This window comes from Sturnus vulgaris, chromosome 1, assembly GCF_052056855.1.
Source record: "Sturnus vulgaris isolate bStuVul1 chromosome 1, bStuVul1.hap1, whole genome shotgun sequence".
Classification (NCBI taxonomy): domain Eukaryota; kingdom Metazoa; phylum Chordata; class Aves; order Passeriformes; family Sturnidae; genus Sturnus; species Sturnus vulgaris.
In genome coordinates, this window is record NC_142243.1 from 43,388,623 (window position 1) to 43,416,349 (window position 27,727).

Genomic DNA, 27,727 nt, shown 5'->3' on the forward strand with positions numbered 1-27,727 from the left:
AATAGTAGCTGCAGAGGAACCCCTGGCACCTCTCGGGGGAAGAGGGGTGGGTGCGGAGGGGAATGCGATGCTGATGAAGGGGAAGCCTTGGGCCATTCCTGCGCGGGGAGGAGCCGCTTCCCGCCGGGGAGGAGAGGCCGCGTGTGGGGCGGAGGGGTGAGGGAAGCGCCCGTGGGCTCCTCCCCTGGGCTCCGTCCCTTCGGCGCCGCGGTGAGTGCCGGGGAAGGGCCGGGGAGCGGGCTGGCCGCGGGGGGAGAGAGCTGGCGGGTGCGAGCTTGAGTGTCTGCTTTCTGTGAAGCAAAGTTTCCGTGGTACCGCCTGAGAGGCATGCAAGGTGGGAGGGGAAGGGCTGCGCCGCTCCTGAGCTGGAAACGTGGGAGCTCCTTCGTGTTTCCTCTGGAGGGTCCGTCCCCCCCAGGGGAGGCGGCGGCTGGCGCTGTGTGACAGGGAGCGGGGAGCGGGGACGGGCGGCAGCGCCCGCAGCGCCTCGGCGTGGGGACAGCGCCTTCCGAAACACGAAACACAGCAGCGCTGCCCGGCGAAAATGCTATTCCACATGCTGGCGAGGATGTGGTGTTCCCGTGGGCTGGTGGGGAAGGCTGGCAAGGTCTCGGGTACGGAGGAGGTGGGAGGAATGCATCGCTCCGCTCCTGCCCTGGCGCTCGCCTCGCTGCCCCGGTAGCGGGGCACAGTGAGCCATTCGCTTCCCCGAAAGCCGGAGCCGAGATCCCAATCCATGCGCGGACTCCCGCGGCGCTCGCCTAGGCCCCGGTGCTTTGCTGACATAACGCGAAAGGAGTTGGAACAGAAGGAGGCGGGAGCGGTTCGCAGGGAAGGATTGTGCTCCGTGGCCTGGCCACGATTCCATCAGTTCCGTGATTCCACCAGCTGCAACTTTCCCTGTAGGATTCATTGGTGGTTGAATGTGAAAATAGTAAATGACAGTAGAAAAGCAGTCCCATGTTTATAGACAGCAGTAAATTGCCCCCTCCTCCTCTGTCTCTTAACAAAAAAAACCAAAAAACCTCCCCAAGATTTCTCTGGTTGGAGAAAGTTTCTTTGCTTTCTAGTAGTGACTCATTATTTATTGATCTTTTCCCGCCGAGAAGGAGTTACAAGGAAGCTGCATAAAGTCTTCCTGACAGGCGCTTCTTAATGCATCCAAACACTGTGTATGAAGTTCTTTCTATACAAAGGAATCTGTTAAGATGTATAGGAACAAAACCTGTGAGGAATGTGAATATTTCTGTCAAAGCCTGTGTCTTTTAAAGAAAAGCTTGTCATTTTACCAGATGGAGGCAGAAATAATTTCTTCTGTGTTCTTTTATGTCTGTTGCTGTTCAGATAACTAGGGATGCTTACAAAAGCTTATGATACAATCAGAAGAGAGGGAGAGAGGCGAGGGAGGAAAATCCACTGAAAGATGCTGATCTCTGTCACCCCAGAGCGATGCAAGAGCACAGAAGTTGTAATGGATTTACAGGAACCTGATGTTAACATATGCCTCCCTGGGCATTTATTGACATATGGAGCATCAGTGATGATAGTTAGAGATTGTGGAGTGTGATGAGTATGCTTTAATTCACACAAACAGAATAATTGAAGACTCTGTACAAGCTCTACCAATGCACCATTTTTGCTATAATAATAAAAGGCTATTTTTTAGTGTTTTGGGAATTCATTGCATTGCTTCTCATCAAACATGCAGACTTTTTGTGTAGCATATGTGCCCATTGGCCTCTGATCTCCATGTGCTTTTTACTGTTCTTGTACTAAGTAAAATAGCTGAAGTTCTTTTAAATGTGAGAGCTGTTGTGTGGAAATAGGTGTTTTATTCACTTATTATAGTCAAAGACTGATTGCTGTTGCACACATGACATAAGATGTGGAAAATCTGTCCCTTTTCTGTCTCTCCCAATGATAACAAAAAGTTGAATTTATGCTGGCTTGACAGAGTCCAGATTACCAAGCATAGCAAAGTTTCCAGTTCTCCTCTTGCTATAATGACTCTGTAGTGAGTAACTGGCACTGTAAAATAGCTTTTCTCAGAAAACGAATCTGACTTGAAGACACAAAGGGCATAGGGCTCCATTTCGTGTGAAATGCAGCATTGTTTTCATGCAGCGATCTCTGGAAGAGTGATTGTATTTTGAATGCTATGGACAGAAGGCTGTGCTACTGGGAACTCCACTAGCCCTAGGCTGGCACTCAGGTTTGTGTGCTTCACTGTTGTCCTGACAGAGCTACTAGGTGCTGTGTAAATCCTGAAGATATTCCAGCTACTGGGTGCAGGTAACTAGGTAAGTAGCACAGGACTTTATTTCACAGGCAATTTAGAGGAACAGTTCTTGTCAGAACAGCAAAACTGCAGAAGAAGTAGTATTGACTGAGTTTTTAGCTCTTCAGAAATATTCTAGGTTGGTCTCAAATCAGTTGCTTTAAGGGATAGTTGTTAATTAAGTTGCTCCTTGTATTGCCTTTACTGCATCATCCTACACAGTTTCCTTGGGAGCAGCCAGCTCAATAAGGACTCAATTCCCTAGCTGACCCAAAAGTTGAAATTTTTTTTAGCTGTTCTGTAAGATCCTTCAGCCCCTTTATCTACAGCATTTACCTTTGACAAGACTTTGTTGCAATAAACCAGCACATTCTTTGCTGCCAGGAGTCTTGCAGCACTGGAAGTGGAACAGGCATCACAGTTTTGTTAGAAGAAAAAGCTAGGAGATCTTAGTAAAAAGAGGATGTGAGGAGGGCAGGGCCAGGAAAAAGTAGAAATGTATATATGCTTGCACAATGCTGAGAGTAGAGGGAACTCAGAGGAAGCACTAGATAGAAGTGCCAGTGCCTTCATGCAGAAGGCATTGGCACCAACTGCAGGTTATTGACATGGATTGTACAAAACCTACTGGAAGTACTGATGCTTTTACTGTACCTCTTACTATGACGAATTTCATTTCCCTTTTTCATTTCCCTCCTTATTCCTGGCCTGATCCCCATCTTGCTTCCTCTTTTTATTCTCAGTTGCACGGATTTATGATAGCTTTGATTGTGACACTTGCTGTTGCTTCTCATATCACTTCAATCCCCATCAACATTTCATGTTGCCTAGACCCTGTCTACCCTTTCTTCTTGGCTTTTACAGCTGATAGGTAAGTATTCTGCTCTTGGTTTCTTTTTCATTCCTTCTAGTCTATTTCCTGCCTTCTTCACCTCATGGACTTTGTTGTCCTCACAATGGCTAACTGCATTTCCTCTCCAACATCACAGCCTCTTCAGTAAGTAACTGGGTTTTTTTATTTTTCCTCTTAGGAACAAGAAATCTGTTCTGTTCCCAGATAGGAAACTTTTCCCCGTGAGTGTTTCTCCTGTTGTCTCCCCATACCAGACTCCTGCTTCACTCACGTATCATCTGTCTTGTCTATCTCCATTCCTCCTTAGGTGTTCTGGTGTTTCAGCTACTCTGTCAAGCTTGCAAATCTTTCCCTTTTTTTGCTCATTTCTCCAAACAGATGTGTTCACAAGTTGTTAGAACATGTGGTCTGTTTTGACCATAACTTGTAAGAGCCTTAAGGTGCCTTTCTGAGAAAAATTATTTTATTCATTTTAGCCCTTTCAGAAATAGAAGGCAGTACACTGAGGTGTCTCACATTAATGTGTGTCGCAGTCTTTTCTAACAGCATCCCCATGACTGATGCAACATCAGTCACACGAATTGCATTGGAATTGAATCCATTATCTGGAGGGCCCAAGATAAGGCAAAGAACACTGTATGCACTCTAGTAAAGAAGTGCTTTCAATGCCTGTTTATAAGCTGCATTAGCATTTACCTTTAAACATACCAGATGTGTAACCTAGCATTGTAAAACTGACAGATCCTTCCACAAGAGACTTAGGTTTCTTCATACAGCTGATGCACTTTGCTAAGAGTACATGTAGCAGGAAGTCTTTCTGTTCCAGCACCATTTAAAGTGTTCAACTCTTCATCTGGTATGGATTTTCTTAGTCTGTGAATGGTGGAAATTTCCTTTTTTTCTTACTAAAAAGGACTGATGAAAAGCACTAAGTACTCCAGTACTGGATGGTGTGGGGTTTTGCATTAAATTTAATATTTTCATTGAAAATATCACTGAGTATATCATCATACACAGAATTTATATTGCCAGTCCTGACTTTCCTGCTTGGCATTTTTGTTCTTTCTCTTTTTTACCCTGATGTTTAGATTTACTTTATATTCTTTATTCTTGGCTTCTTGTTTCTCCATTCTCTTGCAGATTACCCTGCGTGAAAGGGAACATGCTCTGTCCTGCAGCATTTGTATGCACACCCCTTCCAGTAGCAACCATGATTTGTACTGACTTGGACGTATTCAGATGCAGAGCAGACATCTTTGAGACCTTCTGGTCATTTGATATTTTTAATGTTCTGTCCTGCTGCTATATTTCTTCTTTCTTTTCTTATGTTCTTTGTAGGTGGAACTGAAATAGTGAAGAAAATACTTCTATTTGGTTTGTACACTTGACAGCATGTTGGTTCGTTCTTAGGGTTTTCTGAATATTTATCTCAGTTCTTCTTACAAAGTAGGAAGAAAGAAAAAGCATTAGAATAATGTGGTCCTAGAATAGCCAAAGCAAGCAGGGAATGTTGGGTGGATGCAGTATCTTGAAAGAATAGGGTTAATATTTTTATTGTATGTTTTAAGATGATGCTGTCTCTTTAACTAAAGCCTACAAAAGTTTAAGACTAAGTGATGTTTTCATCATGCTTGGTCTTCATTTATGGAATGAACTTTCTTGAACAAAGAGATGTGCCAGTGTGGCTTCTAGGAAGCTGAGTGACTCAGAAATCAGCCACTTCCTCGGGTGGGTCATCTGAATGGGGTAATGAAAGGTTGATTTGTCCAAGTAGATGCAGTCACTTACTGGTGTGGTAAGAAATTCAGATCACTTGGTTACATTCTGTTTGTTTGAAACAGTTTTGCCATTTTGGGAGTTGGCTGTGACCCAGAACAGTTATGCTGGGCATTTGCCAGGTCTCATCCCCTGGAGATCCCAACTCTTAATGCAGTTATCTGCATCCATGCAGGTCAGCCACCGTAAGTTGAGACCTACTGGGAAATCTGAGAAGCTAAGCTGTTTTGCCCCGCTGGTTTGAGTGTAGATAGTTAGTATCACTAAAATGCAGTAGCATTAACTGTGTCTTTCTCCAGCATCCAGCAGGAGAAGCTTCACTGATGCAGACAGCAGCTTCTGATATAGAAAACTCATAGAAGCGAGATTGTTCCAGTAGCAGGTCACTTAGAATAATCTGTGAGCTGGCAGGGCTCAGTTATAGCATGACAGGGGAGTGCTAGGGAGCATTTGAAAAAGTTTGCCATTACTCCAAATGTTTGGGGAAATTATGAGAATTTTGTAGTAGCAGAGTTGGCACATTTACAGAATTGTTGAAGGGTTTTGTCTTTTAGTTTTGCTAATATGACTGTAATCTAAGAATCTAAGGACATTGTTCCAGAGATCCCTTGACCTGCTGAAACAACAGTATGTTTTACCTGTTGCGGGGGGTTGTCAGTCATTTGTGTTGATCATGCAGATTCTCACTGTCTGCGTGGAGGTGATTCAGTTGTGATCTTGGCAAAAAATTAGCTTCCTGCATGGGAAATTGTATGTGCAAGTTTGTAACTAATTAGTACCTAAATGAACTTACTGTTGAATTGTAATTACAATATAACTTCATGCCTACTATGTGGTGGGCACATTAACGACAATTACACGAAGCCCCTCTTTAGTAATATAGTAGAGAGCAATTTGATCCTGATTCCTCTTGCTTTATGCCCTGCAGAGAAAAATAGGAATAAATGGACATCTAAAAAGAGCTCTCAAGATGTGGCCTAGATAACAAGGGCATACAATGTGTATGTATTTGCAGACAAGGAGAGAGCATTCATGCTAAAGAGTATGGTTTCAAAATAACATCCCTCCTGGTGTTGGGGAACCTTGTGTCCTGAAGCTAAACTCTTTTACCTAGTTTAGCTAAAACTGCCTCAGAGTTCACAAGGCCTTGCTTTCAGGAACAGGTATTATATTTGCAGCACACTTTATACAGTGTCTTCTTGTAACAATGAAAAAGTAGAGTGAATTGCTTCTATAAATTAATTCCTCCTACAAAATTAATTGTTATGAAGTTTAATTTTATTCCGTTTATTTCCTTGTCCAGATTATGTTTGGACAGATGCCCTGCTTTGTCTACTGAAACATGAAAAGCTAATAAAAAATATTAAATTATGCACTAGGAACAGGCAGTTAATAAAGCAGACGCCAGTGGTGGTGTTTGAGGCAAGCTAGAGTAAAATACTGGTACAGGAGGGAGACTGCTTGTTGTAGATATTTTATTTTTCGAAATCTGAACAAATAAGTGGAAGTACCTAAGGAAGAAACGTTATTAAAAAGTTGGCCAAGATACTACACAGAGTTTGGGAGTATTCTGTGATGTCTAATTGAAGGATGTATGTGCATAGAATAAGGTTTAAACTGCGGTTCTGTACAATTACTTCTTGCAGATTTGGTGATATGAAGAACAGTTTTCTTGTTTGCCTGAAGTAAAAGCCAAGCTGACCTGTCACTACAAATGGACGGTTTTTCAAAGATGAGGCTTGGTGGAGCAGCTTCTTGGTATCTCAACTATGGAAGGCCAACTTTGTGCTAATGTGGACATTTCTATGAAAAAGCCTCCAGGAGCAAGCCCTTGGTCCTTCATTGCTTTGCTGAAGGTACACCGAGAGCTTCTGGTCGGTAGGATCCGAAACACACAATGTTTGATTGATAACTTGATTAAGAATGACTACTTCTCCACTGAAGATGCAGAGATCGTTGTCCAGTTTCCTACTCAAGCAGATAAGGTATAACTTTCTTTTTTTTTCTCTAGCCAGTGAAGTTTTTGGTTACTTTCAGTTTATCACCAGATTTTAAGGGTTTATCTGACAATTTTACATCTAGTGTGTTGACTAATCTTTGTTATTTAGGAGTTTTCCCACCCTATTCTTCCTGAATGAGCGTCTCCAGCACATCCCTTTCCAGCAAGGCTGGCACTGCTGGTTATGCCCTTGGCAGCTATAAGAACTTAGGGTGATAATTGCTGTTCTATCCCTGCCAGCTGCAGCTTTGTCCTGTGATAGAGAGGTGGCCACATGGTTGTTAGAGTATAGCAAGGAAAATCTGCTTTAGGATGCTGTGGGACAGATCATCCTGCTTTAGGAGAGGCAGAAATGAAATGCTGTTTTAGAAGTTAATGATTGTCTGTTGTCTGTATGAACATGTTCCTTTCTCTTGAAAGACCTATGTATGTTGTGAATGTTTCTATGGAAGATTCATGTATCCTGGCATATTTGGAGTTTTAATTCATCTTTAGACATCAGTAGCAAAAATTATTTCCTTTTGTTAGGAGAAAATTACTGTGCCTACAGTTGGTCTTTGCATCATAACTTGAAACAGCTGAGGAGATTGTTTCCCACACCAACCAATCAGGCAGCTTCAGAACCCTGTCACAGTTAGGGGCAGGCAAACCATAAAAAATTCAAAGCCCTTGGACTTCACCAACAGTGCAGATTTTCATAAAATAATCATTCTTGCTAGCATGTTGAAATGGTAACACAGTGCTCACACTGTGTGTAGTGTCAAAGCTGAATAAATGCACTCTGTATGATTATCTCAATTTTTTATTGTTCAGCATAATATGCATGGTTGTTGACCAAAGCTGAGGGTGAGGCCATGCATCAGGAGTCTAAGCAGAGACAGAGAACAGGCCACAGTAGTGTAAGTGAAGTGGACTCTGTGGGAGCTTCTCTGGAAGGCATAAAATTGCTTTTTAGAGCATACAAATTGGCAGAAAAAGCTCCATGTGTTTGCTGTGCTGCATGTACATCACCCTGATTTAAGTTCACAAGAGACCACAGTCTCTGCAAACCCTTTGGTTTAGAACTGCATTCTTCATTCATTTCTAGCAAGGCGATCCTGATATTCAAAATGTGCCCCTGGATGACTGCTCTGTCTTGAAGAAGGTTTTGTACTAGGACTGCCTTGTACTGGTGCACAGAGATCACCCCCTGCCTTGCCTGTGGAGGTGACACTTTGTGCTGAACTGCTCCAGCCACTGCCTGGTAGCCATTAGTTTTGGTAATAACTGCAGGCAGTGGGGCCATTGTACAGAGAGAGCCTGGAGAATTGAGTTGCTGTGTTAGAAGGAGAAGTTGTAGGGTTTTGGCTCAGTGTTAAGATCCAGGGAGGGGTTCAGCCTACCCTGCTCTGGACCTGGCTGGAACCTGAGGTAAATCCAGATGTGACTGGAGTATTTACAGAACAGAGGATGAATTTAGGGCACTGAGAAACCCCCTATATTTTCGTTTTAAGCAGCACAGGATTTAAAATACACTATCTAGCCAAGCTGAGGAAATCCTTTGAGTTCCCTCTTGAGGAGTGGTATTCATCCATTTTGTTTCTGATTAGTGTGATTGAGCTACAAGTTCAGACCTTAACTTGCAGAACCAACTCTCTTGCAGTATTCAAACACAAACAGCAGTTGAGTTTTGTGATGGTTCCAATTCAGAGCTAGGTTTTGATTTCACCTTTTTGAAGCACCAGTTTTGATTTTGGCCACTTGCACCAGTCCAGAAAGGATCCTAAAGCAGTTGACAAGTATTACTGTGATAAAATGCTGTGTATCAATGACCTTTCCTGGGGTGTTTCTTCAGGTTCGCAAAATTCTAGACTTGGTTCAAAGCAAAGGAGAAGAAGTTTCAGAATATTTCGTCTATGTCCTGCAGAAAGTCACTGATGCTTACTATGAACTTCAGCCTTGGCTGGATGAAATAGGTTACGAGCCTTCAGAGAATATTTGTAGTAAACCTGTGGTAAATACAGATCCAGGTAAGGTCATCTTTCTCTGTCCCTTCCTACAGAACTGCCCTGCTATGTAGGAAGCTCCAACCAAGTGACAAGAAAGTAAGAGTTTAGGCAGGCACAGCCAGGAAAAATAAATGTATGCTTGCTAGCAGTGGTAGCCAAAATAAAAAGCACACTGTATAACACAAGGGTGATGTTGATAAATTACATCCTGTTTTGTTAGACTCAGGTGCTTTCTTTCATTTGTTTGTGGGTATGTAACACAATGGCAAAAACACCTTGTGCCAGCTGTAGTATTTTCTACAATTTCATAGCAACACTGTGATGTTTTGGCTATGGGCTGGCCGGTATTTCATGACGAGAATGGTCAAGCAATGAGATGGGTTGCCTAGGGAGGTTCTGTGCTTGAGGGTTTCCAAGATCCAACTAGGCAAAGCCCTGAGTAACCTCATCTGATGTCAGAAGTGATCCCATTCTCAGCAGGAGGTAGGACTAGACCTTCTGAAGTCCCTTCCAACCAGAATTATTCTGTCATCCTAAATGATGATTTTTAGCAACCCTAAGAATCAGAGTTTAAGTATCACAGAAATTATTTCCTCTGGAGAGGTTTTTCCATACTACAAAAATATAAGAATTACTTTGTCCCCATCTGAAGCAAAGTTTCTGTTGAAAACCACAAGCCAACATTGCACAATAACTGAGATTCTCTTTTTTTTTTGTCATCTTAAAAAATCTTTTGAGGTGCCTGGCATTTGATTTCTAAAATGCATGGCTTCTATTTGCAATAATATAAATGACTGAAGAAGTTAGGCAAGAATAACCACCTACCTGATAGAACTGCAGGTGGAATATAAGTACAGTGAAATAAGTGACCAACAACTCCCACAAGCCTTTGTGGAGAGTTAAGCAGCCTTTAACAAAGGGTCAGGGGCTTGGCTTTGAGTCTCAGCTGAAGGATAGCAGCCCCTTAAACCAATGCAGCATCAGTACTGACTTTCAGGAATTGGTGTCTCACATGTGACCTTTCTTTAGCACCTGAATTTCCCAAGTGAGTGATGATGGCAGCACAAATAGAATTAATCTGCCAAAGAACCCTTTTCACATTATTTTGTTTATTACCCTCTCTGAGTTCCCAAAGAGGTGGGTCATTGCATACATAAGTTTTTTAATAAAGTCTCTTTAATAATAGTCCACTTTTTAGTTAGCAGGTATTGCCAGAAACTCAGACATGAACTGGGACGAGACTCCAAGTTTGTTATGTTGTATGCTCAGAAGGAGGAGATGCTGCTTGAAGAAATCTACTCCAACAGTATTATGGAACTGGTCAGTTTTACCAATGAGAGTCTTGGCCATGTGGGTCAAATAGAAGCCCTTTTTGATGATTCAGTTGGGCTAATTAATGAAGATGGAGAGACTGTTTATGTCTACGGTGATGCAGGAATTGGAAAATCCATCTTGCTGCAAAAGATACAAAGCCTTTGGGCCAGAAAAGAATTGGACATAGGGGCCAAGTTTTTCTTCTGTTTTCGGTGTAGGATGTTTAGCTGCTTCAAGGAAGATGAAGCCATATGTTTGAAAGACCTGCTCTTCAAATATAATTGCTACCCAGACCAGGACCCTACAGAAGTGTTCCATCACATCTTGCAGTTCCCCCATACAGTTCTTTTCACTTTTGATGGCTTTGATGAGATCTATTCCAACTTTGATCTCAGCAGCGTACCTGAGATATGCTCACCCAATGAACGCATCCACCCCCTGGCACTGCTTGTAAGCCTTCTCAGAGGAAAGCTTCTTAAGGGATCCAAGAAAATTCTTACTGCCAGGACAGGAACTGAAATCCAAAAAAACATCATTAGGAAGAAAGTGTTGCTCCGCGGTTTCTCCAGGAATAACCTGAAGGAATACACAGCTGTGTTTTTCAAAGATGAGCGGCAACGAGCACTGGTATCAAACCAGTTGGAAGCTAACCCAAATCTCTGCAGTTTGTGTTCAGTGCCTTTATTTTGCTGGATTATTTTTAAATGCTTTGAGCACTTCCACTCCATGTTTGACAGCCATGAGCTTCCAGACAGTTCTGTTACATTAACAGATGTATTTTTGCTCATGATTGAAGTCCACTTGAATCGATCTACAAAAACAAGTTTGCTGAAGAGCAATATCAGGAGCCAAGCAGAGATGTTCAAATCAAGAAAGGAAAGTCTTTTAGCTTTGGGTAAAATGGCATACAAAGGGATGGAGAACTCTTCCTTTATCTTTGAGCAGGAGGAAATCTCATCGGCAAACATCTCTGAAGAAGATTTGCAATTGGGCTTTCTCAGGACAGTTAAAGGTTACAGTGGCTGTGACAGTCAGGCCACTTATGAGTTTTTGCACTTAACCCTCCAGTCTTTTTTCACAGCTTTGTTCTTGGTTATGGAGGAGAAGGTGGGTACCAAGGAGTTACTTGAGTTTTTCAATGAATGTTCTTCCATGGAGACTGCCCAGCCTACTTGCCTTCGTATCCCCTGGTTGAAGAAACAACTAGCAGGGGAGGATCCTTTCCAAAATAAAGAACACTTTAATTTTACCAACATGTTTCTTTGTGGCCTACTTTCTGGATCCAGGCAGAAGCTCTTCAGACATTTAGTTTCACCTGCGGTCATTAAGAGGAAGAGAAAAATTCTCATCACATATCTTGGGAAGAACATGAAATCCCACCTGAAAGGCTACACTCGGTCCAGGCTTAAAAGCTACAATCAGGTGCAGGTGCAGCCCAACTTTGTGTGGATGCTGAGGTGCCTGTATGAGACGCAGAGTGAGAAGGTGGGGAGGATGGCAGCCCGCCGCATGCACGCCAACTACATCAAGCTGGCCTACTGCAACGCCTACTCTGCCGACTGCAGCGCCATTTCCTTTGTGGTGCACCACTTCCAAAAGCGCCTGGCTCTGGATCTGGACAACAACAACATCAATGACTATGGAATAAAACAGCTGCAACCTTGTTTCAGCAAGCTTGCAGTGATCAGGTAGGAGTCTCTGTATGTAAGCAGGTCCTTGTGCATTCTTTGTTTATTCCACAAACTGATGGGCTGAAGGATTTGATCTCGCAAGTGGAGAAAGACAAGGATCAGTCTGCTGGAAATTAATGTTTCAGATCTTCTGAAATCTTTGTTCATTTAGCTACAGGAGCAGAGATAAGCTGTGAATTTGGAAACCAAAATGGAAAGGGTAGTAAGAAGTCCTTAGAAGCACAGACTGTTTAAACCTGTAGGTTTAGTTAGCTCCATCTCAAATTGTTTGGTCTCAGAAGAGGATTTTTATGAGAGAAGGTTCTTAAGGGAAAAAGGAAACATTAGGGCATCCTCCATTATCTGAAGATTGCCGAGACTATCTCTGTCCTTGGTCATAAGGGGTAAGGGAGGATCTCCCATTCACAATAACCCTTGATCAGAAGCTCTGAATTTCTTGTTTTTGCATCCTGTCAAAATGTCTGGCTTTCCTAAGACAGAAGCTAACATGTACATCCATGAAAGGATGTAGTTGGCACATTCAGATATGGTGTTTCCCTGAGGTGGTGTGAAGGGAGGACATGGCTTGGTGTGAACAGGGAGAACTAAATCCACCTCTAGCATCACAGGCCAGATTGTTTCGTCTCCAGCCCTTTGAGGTTGAACCATGTAGCTATATCTTATTTGTCCAAACATTCAGATGCAGAAAATCAGGAACTTCATAGGTATCTTTTTTTAATCTCCTTCAGCTGCATGAGAATTTTTTTTAACAACTGGATTTACTCCTCCTGTTTGGCTGTGCTTGCCTTGTTTTCCTCTAGGAATAAATCAAAGCCAGTGGCTCTTGTTTTTTTCCCAGTTGTTTGCAAATTGACTGACCTCCCAAGAGAAAGCAATAAGGAAACTCCTGGGGAAAATGTATAAGTACTTAAGACAAAACAGAGAAGGCCAGCCTTTCATTCTTTGTGCCTATGGTATGATCATGCCATACACGGTGTGATCCTAACACAATCCCCACCACCAAAACAGTCTTTTAGGTTGCCCTTCTGTCTTTATGGATCTTCAGATGTTGGAACTTTTATGTCTAATGAGCAATTTCTGCAGGTCAGGAAATGTTGTTTCCAACAGCTGAACTATCCCTTTCAAGGAAGCAGGCTGTTCTGATCTGTAGAAATTGACTGATCTCTCCTGTGTGCTGGTGCATTCCAAAGGGACCAGGTTAAGTAGGAAAGGCTAGGGAGGCTGTTGGCGATAAAGGACACTCAGCATCTTCAGCTACTGAGTTTGTGTGCAGACTAAATGTGGTCAAAATATTTTCATTACCCAGAAAATATGATTCATGGCAATTGGAAAGCTTCACTTGAACCTGTCCATTTAGTGAAGGAAAAGGCTTGAGAAGTTACAAAAAAAAAAAAACCAAACCAAAACAACAACAACAACAAAAAACCCATTCCAAAACAACTGTGAGAAGCATTTTTATTCTGTGATGACTGACATTGATTTGTTTCATGTCTGCCTGGGACAATAAAATTAGAAACATCTAGCACACCCATGGGAGCACAGTTCTCTTTTCTGGCCAGGGCTTTACATAACCTTTATTTGGTGAAGGCCAAATGTGCTGTGACTTTCAAGATGCCTGGCTTTCACTATGTACTCAGAAGATTGCAAGACTAGTAGTATGGACAATGTGCTTTTGCGGGGTGTTGAGCAGACTTTTTCCTGAAATCACAGTAAGCACAGGAGGAGGGTGAGATGTTTATCTGGAGTCTGACTTCCTACATTTTATTGTTCTCAGTTCCATGGACAGCTTCCAGAGCATTACCTAGGAGATCTGGGGCTTTCTGATTTTTATCGGTTTTGGAGTGAGCCACATGAAGCTGAGCTTACATTTCCCTTAACAGCTTTTACTATGTGGCATAAGGACCTGTTAAAATATCAGAGAAAAATGCATAGGCCTCCAGTCATTCGTTAACTCACGGGTTATGAGCATTTGTAAGATGTATTGATTCAGATATTTCATTCCCTTCTTTCCAGGCTCAGTGTAAATCAGGTCACAGATCATGGCGTAAGGATCTTGTATGAAGAACTCTCCAAGTACCAAATTGTGTCTTTCTTGGGGTATGTACCCAGCTGGGAGCTAAACACTCAGCAGTGATACTAGAAAATAAAACTCTAATGCTGTCAGTACTGACATAACAGAGGTGGGGTGGAAATTACAGTTACCTCCTCATTTAATCAAAGCAGCTTTTTGTGTCAGAAATGATTCTGTAACAGTTCACTGGGACAAGGACCACAGCTTCTTCTCCCACCACACTCCCTTACAGCCTTCTGTGACAGTGTGGACTACTGTCAGGTTACTGAACTGTGTGAGCATGCTAATTTTTATACCAAAAGCCTTCTGCTCTGGAAGGGATAGACTGCAAGCAAGAGAGCATGTGTAGTTACAGCCTTCTGTTTTCTCTAGTGTAAACTGATTTATTTCAACTATGCAAAGCAGATACAGCTTGGTAGAGAGTGGTGTCAGGAACACACAGTTTCAAGTATCATGTTCATGATACTAATTTCTTTCAAGAGCTTAATTAGTTCTTAATGAAGCTGAATCTGGAAGGCACATTAGCTCTGACTTCCTCTCTTGGTTAAGTAGCTACATAAAAATGACTTTTTGAAAGGTGAACATGAATACCAAGAATAGCTTTCTTCATCCAGTGCCCTAATGTAAGTACAACTTCTCAGGTATCTGCTCTTCAGTAATATTTGCAAGGGGATTTTATGACTTTTAAAAGAGCAAAAGTACATTATGGTGTTTTGTCTTTTGACTTCTGGCAATATTATTTCTGTACTAGCACAGGAATAAAGGGAAGCTTTATTTGCTTGTGGAGACCATTTATTTAAAATATATATATATAAATATTCATGATTTGCAGTCTGGTCTCCGTATATTTTATATCTAGCCCATCACAATATGAATTATATATCAAAACAAAAATACAAGCAACTATGAATATGTACAAAGCTGTACAGAAAAGACAGATGCTATGTGTGCATCATAAAGCATTCAGGTTGTAAATATTTAACAGCAGTAATAACCTATTTTTACCAATGTGATTTTTCTTTAAGCTTATACAACAACCAAATCACTGATGTTGGAGCCAAATATGTTGCAAAACTAATTGAAGAGTGTTCAAGCCTGGAATATGTTAAGTATGTTGGATTTTTTTTCCCTTCTGCAGTATCCTAATTAAGGTAAAGCGACTTGAAAAGGGAGGAAGAGTAGAAAAAAAAAGACAAAAATTGTATTTGAAATAAAATATAATTTAGGTTGCAGTTGTGTATTTGTTTTGCAGTAGTCTAGCAGTGGATGGCAGCAGGTGAAACTCTTGAATCCATAGTATTTTCTGGAATATAGTAGTGAGGTAAAAGAGTGCATGAGACCTGTTCTTTACCTAAATCCACTCTGACCACCTGAATGAGGCTTAAGTTGTGCATGGACTTTTCTACTGCTTCCAGCAGGCAAATTCTCTTGGATTTAGTACCAAGCTTTTTAGTGTCTGATTTTTTATGGGCCACAAGGGTCAGGCTGTGCTGGTGTCATACCTCAGCTCTGGAATTTCCCAAATTAATTTGGTGAGTTGTTCCCTTTAATTCCTGGAACTTCCCCAGATAAGAGTGTCTGGCCATGCACATTGGTTGGACATAAAGGTAGATCATTAACCAATGGTTTAATTGTGACCATAGCAGAAACCAGAGGTAACTGCAGCAATGTCAGGTTTTGGTGGGAACAGGCAGCCAGGGACTCTTCAGTTCTAGTCCCTGTTCTACCACTGACTTGGTCTGAGACACTATCCTTCCTACACACATCCTTCCTACTTGAAATTTTTGCAGAATTTTGAAACCCAGGACCACTTAGTTCTTTCACTGCTTTGACAGTGTTTTGCTTATTTAATGTAGCTTTCACCAAAAAAAAGCCTGTTGAAAGATGGTTGCTTTCAGGCTGCATAGTAACCCTAGAGATTATTTTGAGATAGAGTGCACATTCATGTGCTCAAAGTCAGCCGGTTTTATGTAGAAAGTTTTATGTAAATGCAGTGGCTTGGAGGGGCTTGGGAGGGAATTGGGGATTTCATCTGTTCTTTAAATCAATCTATAAGCAATTATCTCTCCCTTGAACTCCAGCCATTTGATACCCACATAGGCCAAAAATAGAAAAGGCCTTGTGTAAAATGCCAGCCAGAGACTGACTGCTGCATTGACCTATGCCACTGCCCAGAGCTTGTGCTTACAAGAGAAAGACTTGAAATTATTACAGTCTATGCTTATCAGCTGCAGTCTCTTCTGGAAACACACAGTCAATAAATATTCTGTTCCCTGTGGCATCATAACACATGCTGCATGTAATTCATGAGCTCTGTAGCAATTGCTGATACTATAAATTATATTAAAAAGAAGGCTGGGGTCCTTGCCCTGAGGATCAGTTCCTAAAGCTCATTTCTAACATACTGAGCACCAAAGCCAACACTCTACTGCAATACTTCTGATTTGGAGGGCTGACATGCAAAATATGCAAAAGACAACATAAAATTATGTCTTTTAGTCAAAGGTCAAGTGCCTGCAGTATTTTTTTCACTCTGGGTTAATCTTTGGTAACTGCAGGTAGCCTCCAGAGTTAATTAGCCTTAAATACTTGTGTGGCTTTCTGAACTGGTGTTCTGATAGCTGCACAGCTGTAAGTGATGCACCTCATCAATTTATGTATTTTGTGCAGAATAGGAGCAAACAAAATAACGAGTGAAGGAGGGAAGTGCCTTGCCCAGGCCATCCAGAAGAGCAAGACAATGTTTGAAATTGGGTAAGTTCGGTGCTAAGGAGCAGAACTTAGGGCTTGATCTTGGCCAGACACCTATAAATGCCTTAGGATTCCTTTTTTTCATGCTTACCTTCTCTCCTGCTATTCCTTCCCTCTTCAACAGCAGCATTCAAACAAATGAGTGTAGGGGATAGCCACATTTTCCATGGAAAAGGTGGGCTGCTTTGTTGTTCTTCAGTTCACACAGTGTTTGGGTTTTGGCATCTTGTTTTTTTGCTTTTTCACTGATCTTAAAGGAGAACCTTAAAGGAGAAACAAATAAACAAGAAGACAGTATGTAGTTAGCCATTTTCTTTATAGCAGCACACCCCTCTAGAGATACTTGGTTATTTTTGTGTGGTTTTATGACAACTGGCACTGCATCTAGCATTGAGTGTCATTGTTACAACTGTCAAACCTTCTGCATCACATCCTGATAAAGTTGTGAGCTGGGAGAATAAAAGGGAATTCACATCATCCTTTTCTCTTAGGCTGTCCCTAACTGCAAAGTGCTATTATTGGAGAGAGGTCTGAATGTACTCCAAACCTTTAGTTCCTGCCCTGTTTCTCAGGAAAGGGTTTGATTTATCAAACCTATATCTAGGTTTGATTTATTTTATTTATTTCCCCTCCTTCTGGAAAATCCCAGTTTCTCTTTGCAGTCTACAGGAGAACACATTTCTTAAAATTTAGTACTTGAGTACATGGAATTAAAACCTCTGCTTAGCCATTGTGAAAATCACAGTAGCCATGAAACATGAGAATCGGATTTGTACAATCAGATTTTTGGCCTTTACTTTTGTTCTACAACATTTCACAAATATAGTGAGCAACCTGCACACTTTCATATAGCTGGATCTGCCGTGCTTTACTTGCTGTAATTTCAGTGAAGGACTCGTGGGTTTTTTTGTATAAGAAATGATCACTCCAAATGGACTTAGGATAGCTTGGACAGGAATGTTTAAATAGCAAACTGCACTGGCTCTGAAGGACAAGGAAATTCTGGGGAGCTTACTGGAAGTCCATGTGTTTAGATACCACAGAGCTCAATTGATTTTAAAAGAGCTGCCAACTAATTACCCATAAGCTGAGCACGGCTCTGAGTCATCAAGCCAGGATCCCTGCAAAAAACCCAACATCTCAGACCTCAGCAGAGGTGTTTTCAAACCTCATAATATAGGGTGAATTTTTGAAGTGATTTGTCTGCATAGAAAGTATTTGACCAGATACTTCTAGTAAACATTGATCAAATCTCTCCAGCTTGCACCATGTTATCTTCTCTCACAAAATAACCCTTTGTGTAACCAAGGGTTGTTTTGCCACTGGAAATGCAATAGCACCTTACCAATGTGCAGCAAGGTGATCCCAAAAGCACTCCTGCTGCAGCAGGCTGTCTCCTAGAGCTGCCTCTGTGCTGTGGCCTGAGGGTGCTGGTGAGTCAGCTGAGGTTACTGGTGCGATGTGCAGGGAGTGGAACAAACCTGCCTCAGTGGAGAGGGTACCTGCCAGGTTTCTCACAAGCCTGAAAGACTGTGAAGTAATCAGGAAGGAGGGGAAAGAAACAGGGAGAATGCATTACCAAGAGTCAGTAGGGAGCACAAATGATATCTTCTGTTCTCTTTTCACTAGGATGTGGGGTAATCAAGTTGGAGACGAAGGAGCAAAGGCATTTGCAGAGGCCCTGAGGAACCACCCCAGGTTAACAAACGTGAGGTAAAACACCAGCTGTGCCAGGCAGCTCGGTATAGTGCTGGCTTTTCCATCCTGCTGTGAAGCAGTGACTCTTCCCACCAAGTGTTGTCCTGGAATGCCGTTTGGTATTGCAGTCTTTGCTGTGCAACCAAGAGGTCTCTGGTGCAAGCAAGAGGCCAGACTCTGTAAAAAAACTCTGTGCAGCCTTTAGGCCAGTTAAAAATACCACAGGACTGGCATCCTTTCCTCTATGTACACCTCCTCCCCTCATGCTGCATAGAGTTCTGGCACTTGTGAAGGCACATGGTCAGTGGGTGCCATTTTGATCTGGGAGCATTAGCAGAAGGAGGCACCAGCTGTCGCAGAATCAGGTTCCCAGTGAGCTCATTATTAACAGTTTCTATTGAGAACATGCAGCAGCTCTTACCAAAGTACTTTTTAGGCCATAATGTGTTTGGGTAGGGGCTGGGACATTCTTACAGTTGGGCTTCTCCTGTGCTCCAGTGGAGCTACACCACCACACATTCAGCGCTAGTGAGATGACCTCACTGCAGTTCTGGGATGGATCTCAGACCAGCCTTCTGGAATCCATAACACAGGTGAGGTTGGAAGACCAGCAGGGGCAGAAGTCAGCAGTGTTAAAACAGTCCATTCCCTGCTAGACTTTCAAATGCTGGCTGGGAATTTAAAGATGTTTTGGAGTCCCTCCACACAGCTGGAGCACTGGGTTAATGGGTTTCCATTTGTCTCCCAGTTCCACTGGCCTCCACAGGGAGGGAGCAGGCAAGGCTCCTTAGTTTCCCCACAAGGTGGCACATGGCACTAGTTTCTTCAGAAATACTCTGGGAGTTCGGGGATCTCTGGAGAGTTTATTGCTGCCACTTCAGATCCAGGGATTTCAGAGCTGGTGCCTTGTCCTCTTTTCTGCGAGCAAGTAGTCAAGCTTAAAAATTAAAAACTGAACAGGTGCAGTGACCTAGATATATTTAAACTTAAAAGCCATCTGAAATAGCCATCTTCCCATAATTGCTCAATCCATCCAGACACATCAGACTTGAAAGAAAACATTTTGAGGTTGAATCAGAGCTCAGGATTCTCAGACGAGAGCAAATATGCTGATGAATGTGTTTGCAGAAATAAAGAGGAGCCACTGTGCTGTCTCGAGCTCAGGTTTGCTGGCATTTGTGCAAGGTGAATCCTCTGCTCTGCAGTGTACTTGCTCTTAGGTTCATTTCTTATCTCCCGCTGGCTAATCTTGCTCCATGATTTGAATTCATAGTAAGCACCTGTGGTAGCTTTATGTGAAGACCAAGGGAAGATAATCCCTACCACACCAGTTTACTTTATCTGCCATTTTTAGGCCAGTCATGATGGACAGAGAATATCCAGTTTAAGCTGAAGCTAGGAGTGACTCATACATATTTGTACCATTGCTCTACATGGTTCCTCTTTCTGTCTTTTCTGAGGCCTTGCATTATTTTGAGGGGGGAGATGCTTTTTGAACTCCAAAAGCCCAGAGCTTAACTTTAACTGGATGATTTTGCCAATGTCTATTCAAAGAATGAAAGGCAGAATAAGAAATGTTTGTGGTTTGTAATGGAAAGCATTTACAAGCTCATCTCTCCATACACAACAGAAGGTGTTGTACTTGGAAGAAGAATGAAGTATTTGGATCCCTGAAGCACTTAAAGGACAAAGTGCCCAGTTTGTACAGGGATGACAAATGCATGTAAAAACCTGAGTACTGCTAAGCACAACTCTTTGTCCTTGTTAAAAGCCTTAACTCTTAAAAATACTGGGTGCAACTCTGCTGTCAGCCCCAAGAACACAACTCATTGACAGCAAACCTTGTGAACTCTGTGACAGACCTGCACTCAGGCTGCAGTCTGTGAACTGCTCCCAGTTGTAAAAGTTGTAAGGGCTCGGTGGTTTGTGAAGTATATGAGCCTTTGAAACACACAAATGCTGAGCTATCAACTAGGAGGCAGATAATCCAGGATATTCCCTTGTATTTGGCAGTGGGAGAGCCAAGTGGTGCTGCTTCTTAGACATTTGTATCTTTACTTCACAGTCTTGCATTCAATGGCATCACAACAGAGGGAGGCAAAAGTATTGCTGAAGCCATGCAACACAACAACTCCGTGAGGATATTCTGGTAATTGACAGTGTGGTCTCTTTTTCCTCTGCTTCCTTTCCCAGAGCAGAATACTGTCTTATGTCCTCCAGTCCCATCACCCTTCCTACTCTCCCCTCTTCCTTCTCTCCCTGCCCTCATCCCCTACGCTTTTGCTATCAGCAAGCTATAAGATATCCCTTTGGAAGAATGTGGACATGAGTAATGGATCAGCAGTACTGTCTTTTGGGATACATTCCAGTGACCCAGTGTCATGCTTCACTCTGCTCCCTCCATCTTGCTTTCCCCATCTTCTCTCCATCATCTGAAGTCAAGTTCTTTGTTCTCAGTTTTTGCACCTCTTCAATGTTCTCTGTACCTTTTCTCACTACACCCTTTTAGACACTAAAGCATCATGAGAAAGTATCACTAGAACATTGCTCAGAGAAGTAAAGATCTGATACTCTTGTCTCTTTTACCTCCAGGGCTTCTCTTCAGTATTTCTTTCAGTGTCCAGCTTTTGCAAATTGCTCAGGGCAGGAACAGCACATCCCCCTTTGGCTGTCTAAAGCTGTCACAGACAAGCTGCAAAAACAGGGGTCTGAAAAATAGTGTCAGCATCCTAAGTGAACATTTTCTCTCCCACTTAGGTTGACTAAAAACGAGCTGGATGATGAGGCAGCAGTGAGTTTTGCAGAGATGCTGAAGGTCAACAAGAAACTGGTGCATTTGTGGTGAGTTACATTCCACAGTGGCACAGGCTCTTTGGCAGTCACTACATTAAAGCTTCACCTTCCAAGTCTATGTAGGTCACAGTAACAGCTTCTGTGCATGGTCTGGATGCAGCTGACTGCTTGTAGACAGTTCTAACGGGAAGTTAATAAAGCTGCTGTCTAGCATTTGGAACCTGCTTTCATACAGGGAAAGTTCAAGCTGTTTCTGGTAACTTTCAAACTAATGATTGATTCCATCTCTTGTTAGGGGAACAGTACTGGCCTCAAAATCAAAAGTTTCAAAAAAGACCAAACAAAAATAACCCCAAGCAGATAGTTACAACAGAATAAGGTTATTACAATTCTTTCTGTGTATCATCATGCTATGAAAGCAACTCTTCAGCCAAGAACCTACATGGCAGACACTCAAATACATGTCGCATTTGCCCAATGCTTTCTTTTGGGGCTAGCAATACACTGATGCAAGACACTCATCTCGAAGGCATCAATCCCCAGGAAACCAGAGATTATTTCTAGCAATCGCAGTGAGACTTCTTACACTTCTAAGGACAAGCAGTATTGGCTTTTCTAATCCAGAGGTTGCCAGTGGATGGGGTTGGGCAGATGTGTGCTGTAAAAGGAATAGCCATTCATTCATTTCAAGTGATCAAGGGAACATCAGACATGGAGTCCCTTTACATGCTTTACAAAGACTTGGCTGACCACACTCTAGCACACTCCCTGTGTTAATCGTAGTTCCATCCCCTTAGGAAGCATGCTGGCTGTCATGGGTGCCAAGTACTCTTAGCATCTTTTGAAAGCAGCAGAAGCTGTGGTGCCCATCACCCTGAAAATGAAAAGGCGGTGGGGGAAGTGCTTGATTTCTTTGTGCACAGCTGCAGATACAATTCACTGAGCAGTTTGGGTTGAATTCATAATAAAACTTACCCCAGCCAAAGCAGGCATAGTAATGGAGATAAATGTCTTTGTCATGGCTCAGTATTGTCCAAGGGTGTCTGCCAGTGGACAAATTCATATCCTGCTTTGTTGATTACATCAGTGGATGCCTCCAAAAAGTAGTGACCTATATAAATAGTTAAACTTGAGGCCAAGTTAAAGCCTTTTTCCAGTAGCTGAAAGATTCTACTGGATCCCTTCGCATTTTGATTCATATACCAAGTGCAGAAACTCCTTTGATGGGAATGCCTCCTTCCCTCCCTCCCTCCCTAAGAGATTGTTCAATACAGTCCAGTTTACAGCCTCATCCTGAATCCTGAGGGATTCATGCAACCAGTCACATGGAATGTTACAGTTATGGGGCTCACCATGGTAGACTGAAAGGTGAGTATTGAATTAAGCTAGGCTCATGCAGATGAGTGGCCTTTGTTCATCTTTAGCTAGTGGGATGGTCTACAATGGTTAATAAGAGTTGCCTACTGCTTCATCAGTTTCACTGCTTAAGGATCTTATGTATGTTTTTTTTTTTCTTCCCTAAGCTCAGATGAGACATAATTTATAGCTGGTAAGTTGGCTTCAATGGGACTTGCATCTGCACGTACCAGAGTCAAAATCAGTGCTTTATTTTTCAAAGATCTTGTTGGTCTGATAAGCAAGACTGGAGGATTTGGCAGCTTCTAAATCATAATTGCTAAAACACTAGGTCTACACAGGGTCTGTACTCAGAATTTTCTGTACATCACTTCAAAATGTCTCACAGTCTTCTAAGTAAGAAAGCAGAGCTGAGAGGTTTGTCTGTCTCAGTCCAAATATCACAATCCCATAGCACTAGTGAAGAGTTCATGGCAGAAAAAATTTGTAGCTTTGTAATTAAAATTACTCAGTATCTCCAGAATGCAAGCACATGCAAGATTAAAAGGAAAAGATTAATACTCTGAGCTCTGTTTCTGAAAGTTCATGTGGGGCATTTGACCAATATTGTGTACCATTCTCGCAGATAAAATCACAGTAATTTTCTTGTGGCAGACAGCTTTGCTCCTTGATGTCAAGCTGAGCATAGGTTGTACATGTGCTGCAAATTAGTTTGCATGTTAGATTGACTTGAAATGCTTTTTTTTTAGGCTTATCCAGAATCAAATTACAGCCAAAGGAGTGAAGTGCCTCAGCGAAGCTCTCAAGGAGAACACGACTATTCAAGAAATCTGGTAAAGGTCCCTTTCTCAAAGGCTTGCTTTGTAAACTTTCTTTCCCTTTAAAACCCTACTGGCCTTGCTACTTCCCAGCCTAAAAAATTCAGAGCAAGTTTATGTGAGGTAGGGGTTGTAGTTCCAGCTGTGGATTTCTAACAGGTAAAAAGCCACTGCCATTGAAACATCTCTTTGTCTGTTATGAATGTCAGGCAGTTTTCGTGGTTCACTTTGTCTGTACCATTGATTTGCAGAACGTGTGTGTTTGCAGAATCAGCACCTGAATTTATAGACCAAGTTTTGCTTGTTATTTTTATTTTTAAACTTCTGAACATGTTCATGCTTTTCAGGACCTAAATGGCAAACAAGCAGGAGATGGTTACCTTTAATCAGCATTACTAGTCTGGTTTGCCGAATTTGTGCTTGGATTTTTTTGGGTGGTGCTCCAAACCTACTGAAAGTGCTAAGCTACAAGGAGTTTAACTTTTTATAGGATTTGTTTGTTTTAGATTAGGTGGGCATCACATAGTCACACCAGTATATTTAAGGCAGAAAACCAAATACCACATTCCTTCCCTCGCCTCAGGGAGCTCAGGGGTCAATAGAACTGGGCTGGTTTTAGCACTGCTGCTTTATTATTGAACATGAAATTTATTTTTAAATATATGTATTTGTTTTAGTGAAAGGACACTGAATTCTTGCTTAGAAAGACAATGACTCACTGTCTGACTAGTGTGTTCCCTGGAGATGTGGAAGAGGTACTTTTTTCAAAAGGCACTGTCAGCTTTTGTCTATAGAAGAGGCATCAATTCCCCCTCAGGTCATTCTGAATCTTCAGACTGAAATCTGTCTATTGATTCTGGACTGAATGTTCAGAGGCATTAATTAAACCCAAGTAATTTCATAAATCTGGATGGTTTAATGTATTTCAACATTTCTGAGAGCAGAACTTAACCAGGCTGCTCATTTTCAGGGGTGTAAGTATCAAGGTAGATTATATAGCCAGAATTGAAAATTTTGCTTTTGGTCATTTCATGTTAATAATGCCTGAGTATTCCACAGAATTTTCTTCCCATGTTGTCCTGGAAGATACAAAATGCTCTGGAGACTTTAAATGCCTTTAGCCCAGCCCACCACACAGCAAGAACCTTTGTCATCTATGTTTGCTGAAGTGCAAACAGCTGGGGTTCCAATGCCAAGTTTAGCTTAGGTGTATGTATTCACGTTTTATTTCTGAGGGAGAAGCCTTGTTCCTCGGATGTGCAGTGGAAACAGCAGTGCTGTATCCGGCCTAACACCCATTCCCAGTTGAGAAGCGTGCAGCCCACATGGCATTGCAAACCTCTGCACCAAAGCCTTGGAAAAATAGAAGATGGCCAACAGTCACTACCTTACTTTTACTCACATCCCTTTTGTTGTACTCCTCCAGCTTGAACGGGAACCTGATAAGCCAAGAAGAGGCCAAAGCTTTTGAAAATGAAGAGCGGATTATTTGTTTTTGAATGAGGACTTCCCCATTTTGCCAAGTTGGTGTTAACAAAGGTTACTCCTACACTTGGACTGCAGAGTTTATAAAGGTATAAATCTACAGTGCTTGTGGCAGGAGAGAGATACACAATAAGCTGCCTTTTTATGAACACACTGCACTCCCTTAGCTCCATCCTTTACCCTGCCTGTTATTCTTAATCCTTTTGGTGAGTGGGAAGTTGCCTGCGTAAATAATTAATGTTTGTTTGGTGCTTTGAAGATGAAATGCAAAGTGTTAACAGACTAAATCCACTGGCAGGTGTATGTATTTTGATAACTGAGTTTAGATCTATTCTGTACAGTGATGTAAATAATCTCTTAACTTATTTATATACGTAAATAAAGACACACAAATATATATATGCAAGAAAGAGTGCAAAATTCACAAACTCCACCAGTTCTGAGTATTACCCGCCTCAGAACTGAAAACGAATATATACATAGCTTTACCAGAAGTGGTATCTATAGTAGTTGCTTGGTGTCAGTATTTTGAACATTAATTCCTTCTGCCTGCCTAGAAATTAGGTCCCTATTTCTCCACTGACAACAGGCAGCATCCTAGACACTGCTTTTCTTTTTGTTGGGTTTTTTTTGGGTGGGTAGAAATGGATGCATCAGACTCAGATTACTTTCAGTAATCTTTTTTTCCCATATGGAAGTCAATCCATTTTCTTTCATGCTACAAGAAGTCCTTACTGCCATCACTGTAAAAACATAACATGGGCAGGAAACCACGTCTGCTTCAAATTTCCAGAGGGCTGCATAGAAACGGCTGCCTTCTGTTTCCACAGTGTTTGTTCTGGGGAGAGGGTCTGGAGACAAACTGAACAATTAATTAGCAGGCTGTTCATTGCCTTGGCTCCTGGCCTAGGCACCGTGCTGGTGGCACTACACCAATATCACGTTGCCCAGCATCAGTGGGGAGAAAGGACGATTGAAAATCAACTGCGTCGAGTAGAAATCCCTTCTCCCAGCAACAGGCAAGCACACAGGAGGATTGAGATTGGCTTGGAAAGCTTTTAGTCTATGCTTGAATCAGTGGACAGAGCAAGGCAAGCAGTAGTAGTAATAATAAGGACCAGCAAGAAAACACTATCCTCCCCCCAATGATTATTGTTTAGGGAGTGTAACTTGAGAGGCTTTAAAAGAAACCAGTTTGCAAAGGAGTGGACTATTTGATTATTTTTTGTGGGAGCTTTACAAACTCAAACTCTATCCCACAGCGTAGGGGGTAGATTTTGAGTTTATAAACCTAAAATAGAAGAGTGTGAGCCATTTTCATCCTTCTCCAATGTTACCATCCCCCCTCCAAACTTTGAGAAGCAATTCTTCGGTTGCTGACTAACCCACAAAACCTTGGTAGGTTGGAAGAAGAATCTCCAGCTAAAATGCCAAACCAGTGAACCCTCACCTCCCCATCTCCCAAATCTGCCCCATGAAGCAAAGTAAATGCTTGCTTTGCAGATCAGAGCTTCTCCATTTCCTATGTGGTAGCAAACCTTTCCCAGCCCTCAATTCTCTCTGCTCCCTTCAGCTCCCTAACACATTTTAAAATACTCATAGGGCTTCTCACAAAACCTGCAGTTATAAAGGAAAAAAAAGGAAGGAAACCAACTTAGTTATTTTTCAGTGTTTTTTCCTCCATGCCTATGGTATCAACACTGATTTTTCACAGGGAGACAAGATGAGGTTTTTCAACCATGCCAGAGGGAACTCAGCTAACTTGAATGATTTCTGCACCTGAGCCATTTGTTTACTGAAGCAAAAGGGCACACAGTTACAGATGAGCTGGATTTCAATTGCCAAAACATCTGCCAAAGCAAAGCCTTTAAAGACTTCTCAGTGACTTTAACAAATCAGAGACTCATGCACCTTGTCAAACTGTGTTTTGCCAGCCTACTCTGATGGAAGGAAGAAGATATTGGTGTAGGGAAGGGCCTTCACCAGAGGTGTAATTTTCCTGTGTTTGAGGAAGTATTCTTCTCCTTTGCTCTAATCACAGAATTATTTTCTCATTTTCCAGGTAGAAAATATGTTTAAAACTACAGTTCCTGTCCTCATTTCACTAATTGACTAAAATAGCTCCCCTCAAGCTTTCCAGTGCAGTCACATCTGCCCCTTTTTTGGGCTAGAGCAACCTTTGGCATTGTTTGTAGTGACAAGCTCGGCCCTGTTGCAAATCTTGTTCCATACTTGGCTGGAACATACAAGCTGGGCATCCTGGTTTTTTTTTTCAGGGACAGCAACATTTACAGGGCTGCAGGAGCTAAATGCATCCTCAGGGTGAGTGGTGGCAGGATCAACCCCAGCTCCATGCAGGACAGAGTTTGGCACTGAACAAGATTACAGTGGCAGAGACAGAGCCAGTCACAGCCACTCCTTTCAGAGGTGATCTTGGGCAGAAAACACTTGTTTGGACTGGGCTGAAGGTTTGAGCACAGCTCACTCTGGGTTTGATAGAACCAAGGGATTTCATAACATCCTGCTCCTAGTTCACCAGAGCAGGGGGTCTGCTTCACAGAGCACATCACAGCTCTGGGAGTCATGCTGGGCAAACTGGTCGCTGCTCTGGGAGTAGCCAGACATGCCTTGTTTATCTGCACAGCATTTCTGGCTGAAGCTCTTCCTGGTCTTACTGGCCTGTTTGTAAGGGCATTGGAGCAACACTTCTGCAGCTTGCAGAGAGAGACTTGTTTACTCAGAGACAACTGTAACTTTTTTAAGACTTGTTTGTAATTTGCTGAAGCCTTCTCTGTACACTGCGTCATGTTTTTCCACTCGTCCACTGTGATAATAAACAGCTTTTTAAAGAACAAG

At 42.2% G+C, this 27,727-nt stretch overlaps 1 protein-coding gene across 13 annotated transcripts; it reads left to right on the forward strand.

Moving 5' to 3' along the window:
- Nucleotides 1–142: 142 nt before the first annotated feature.
- On the forward strand, nt 143–27,727 carry NOD1 (nucleotide binding oligomerization domain containing 1). Of its 13 annotated transcripts, none has more exons than XM_088164769.1 (13): nt 569–2,300; nt 3,310–3,352; nt 6,554–6,892; nt 8,741–8,915; nt 10,093–11,896; nt 13,913–13,996; nt 14,996–15,079; nt 16,641–16,724; nt 18,351–18,434; nt 20,485–20,568; nt 21,177–21,260; nt 23,318–23,401; nt 24,813–25,268. In XM_088164769.1, exons 3-13 carry the CDS (start codon nt 6,677–6,679, stop codon nt 24,883–24,885), a joined length of 2,856 nt encoding a protein of 951 aa, XP_088020895.1. In that variant the 5' UTR covers nt 569–2,300; nt 3,310–3,352; nt 6,554–6,676; the 3' UTR covers nt 24,886–25,268. The 13 variants fall into 13 exon arrangements, 7 of the variants coding, with proteins under 7 accessions (XP_088020879.1, XP_088020895.1, XP_088020911.1 ...); XR_015803679.1 differs by lacking the exon at nt 569–2,300 and adding an exon at nt 26,586–27,727 and having other exon boundaries at nt 2,328–4,400; nt 16,646–16,724; nt 24,813–24,960; XR_015803669.1 differs by lacking the exon at nt 569–2,300 and adding an exon at nt 22,736–22,761 and having other exon boundaries at nt 2,330–4,400; nt 24,813–24,868.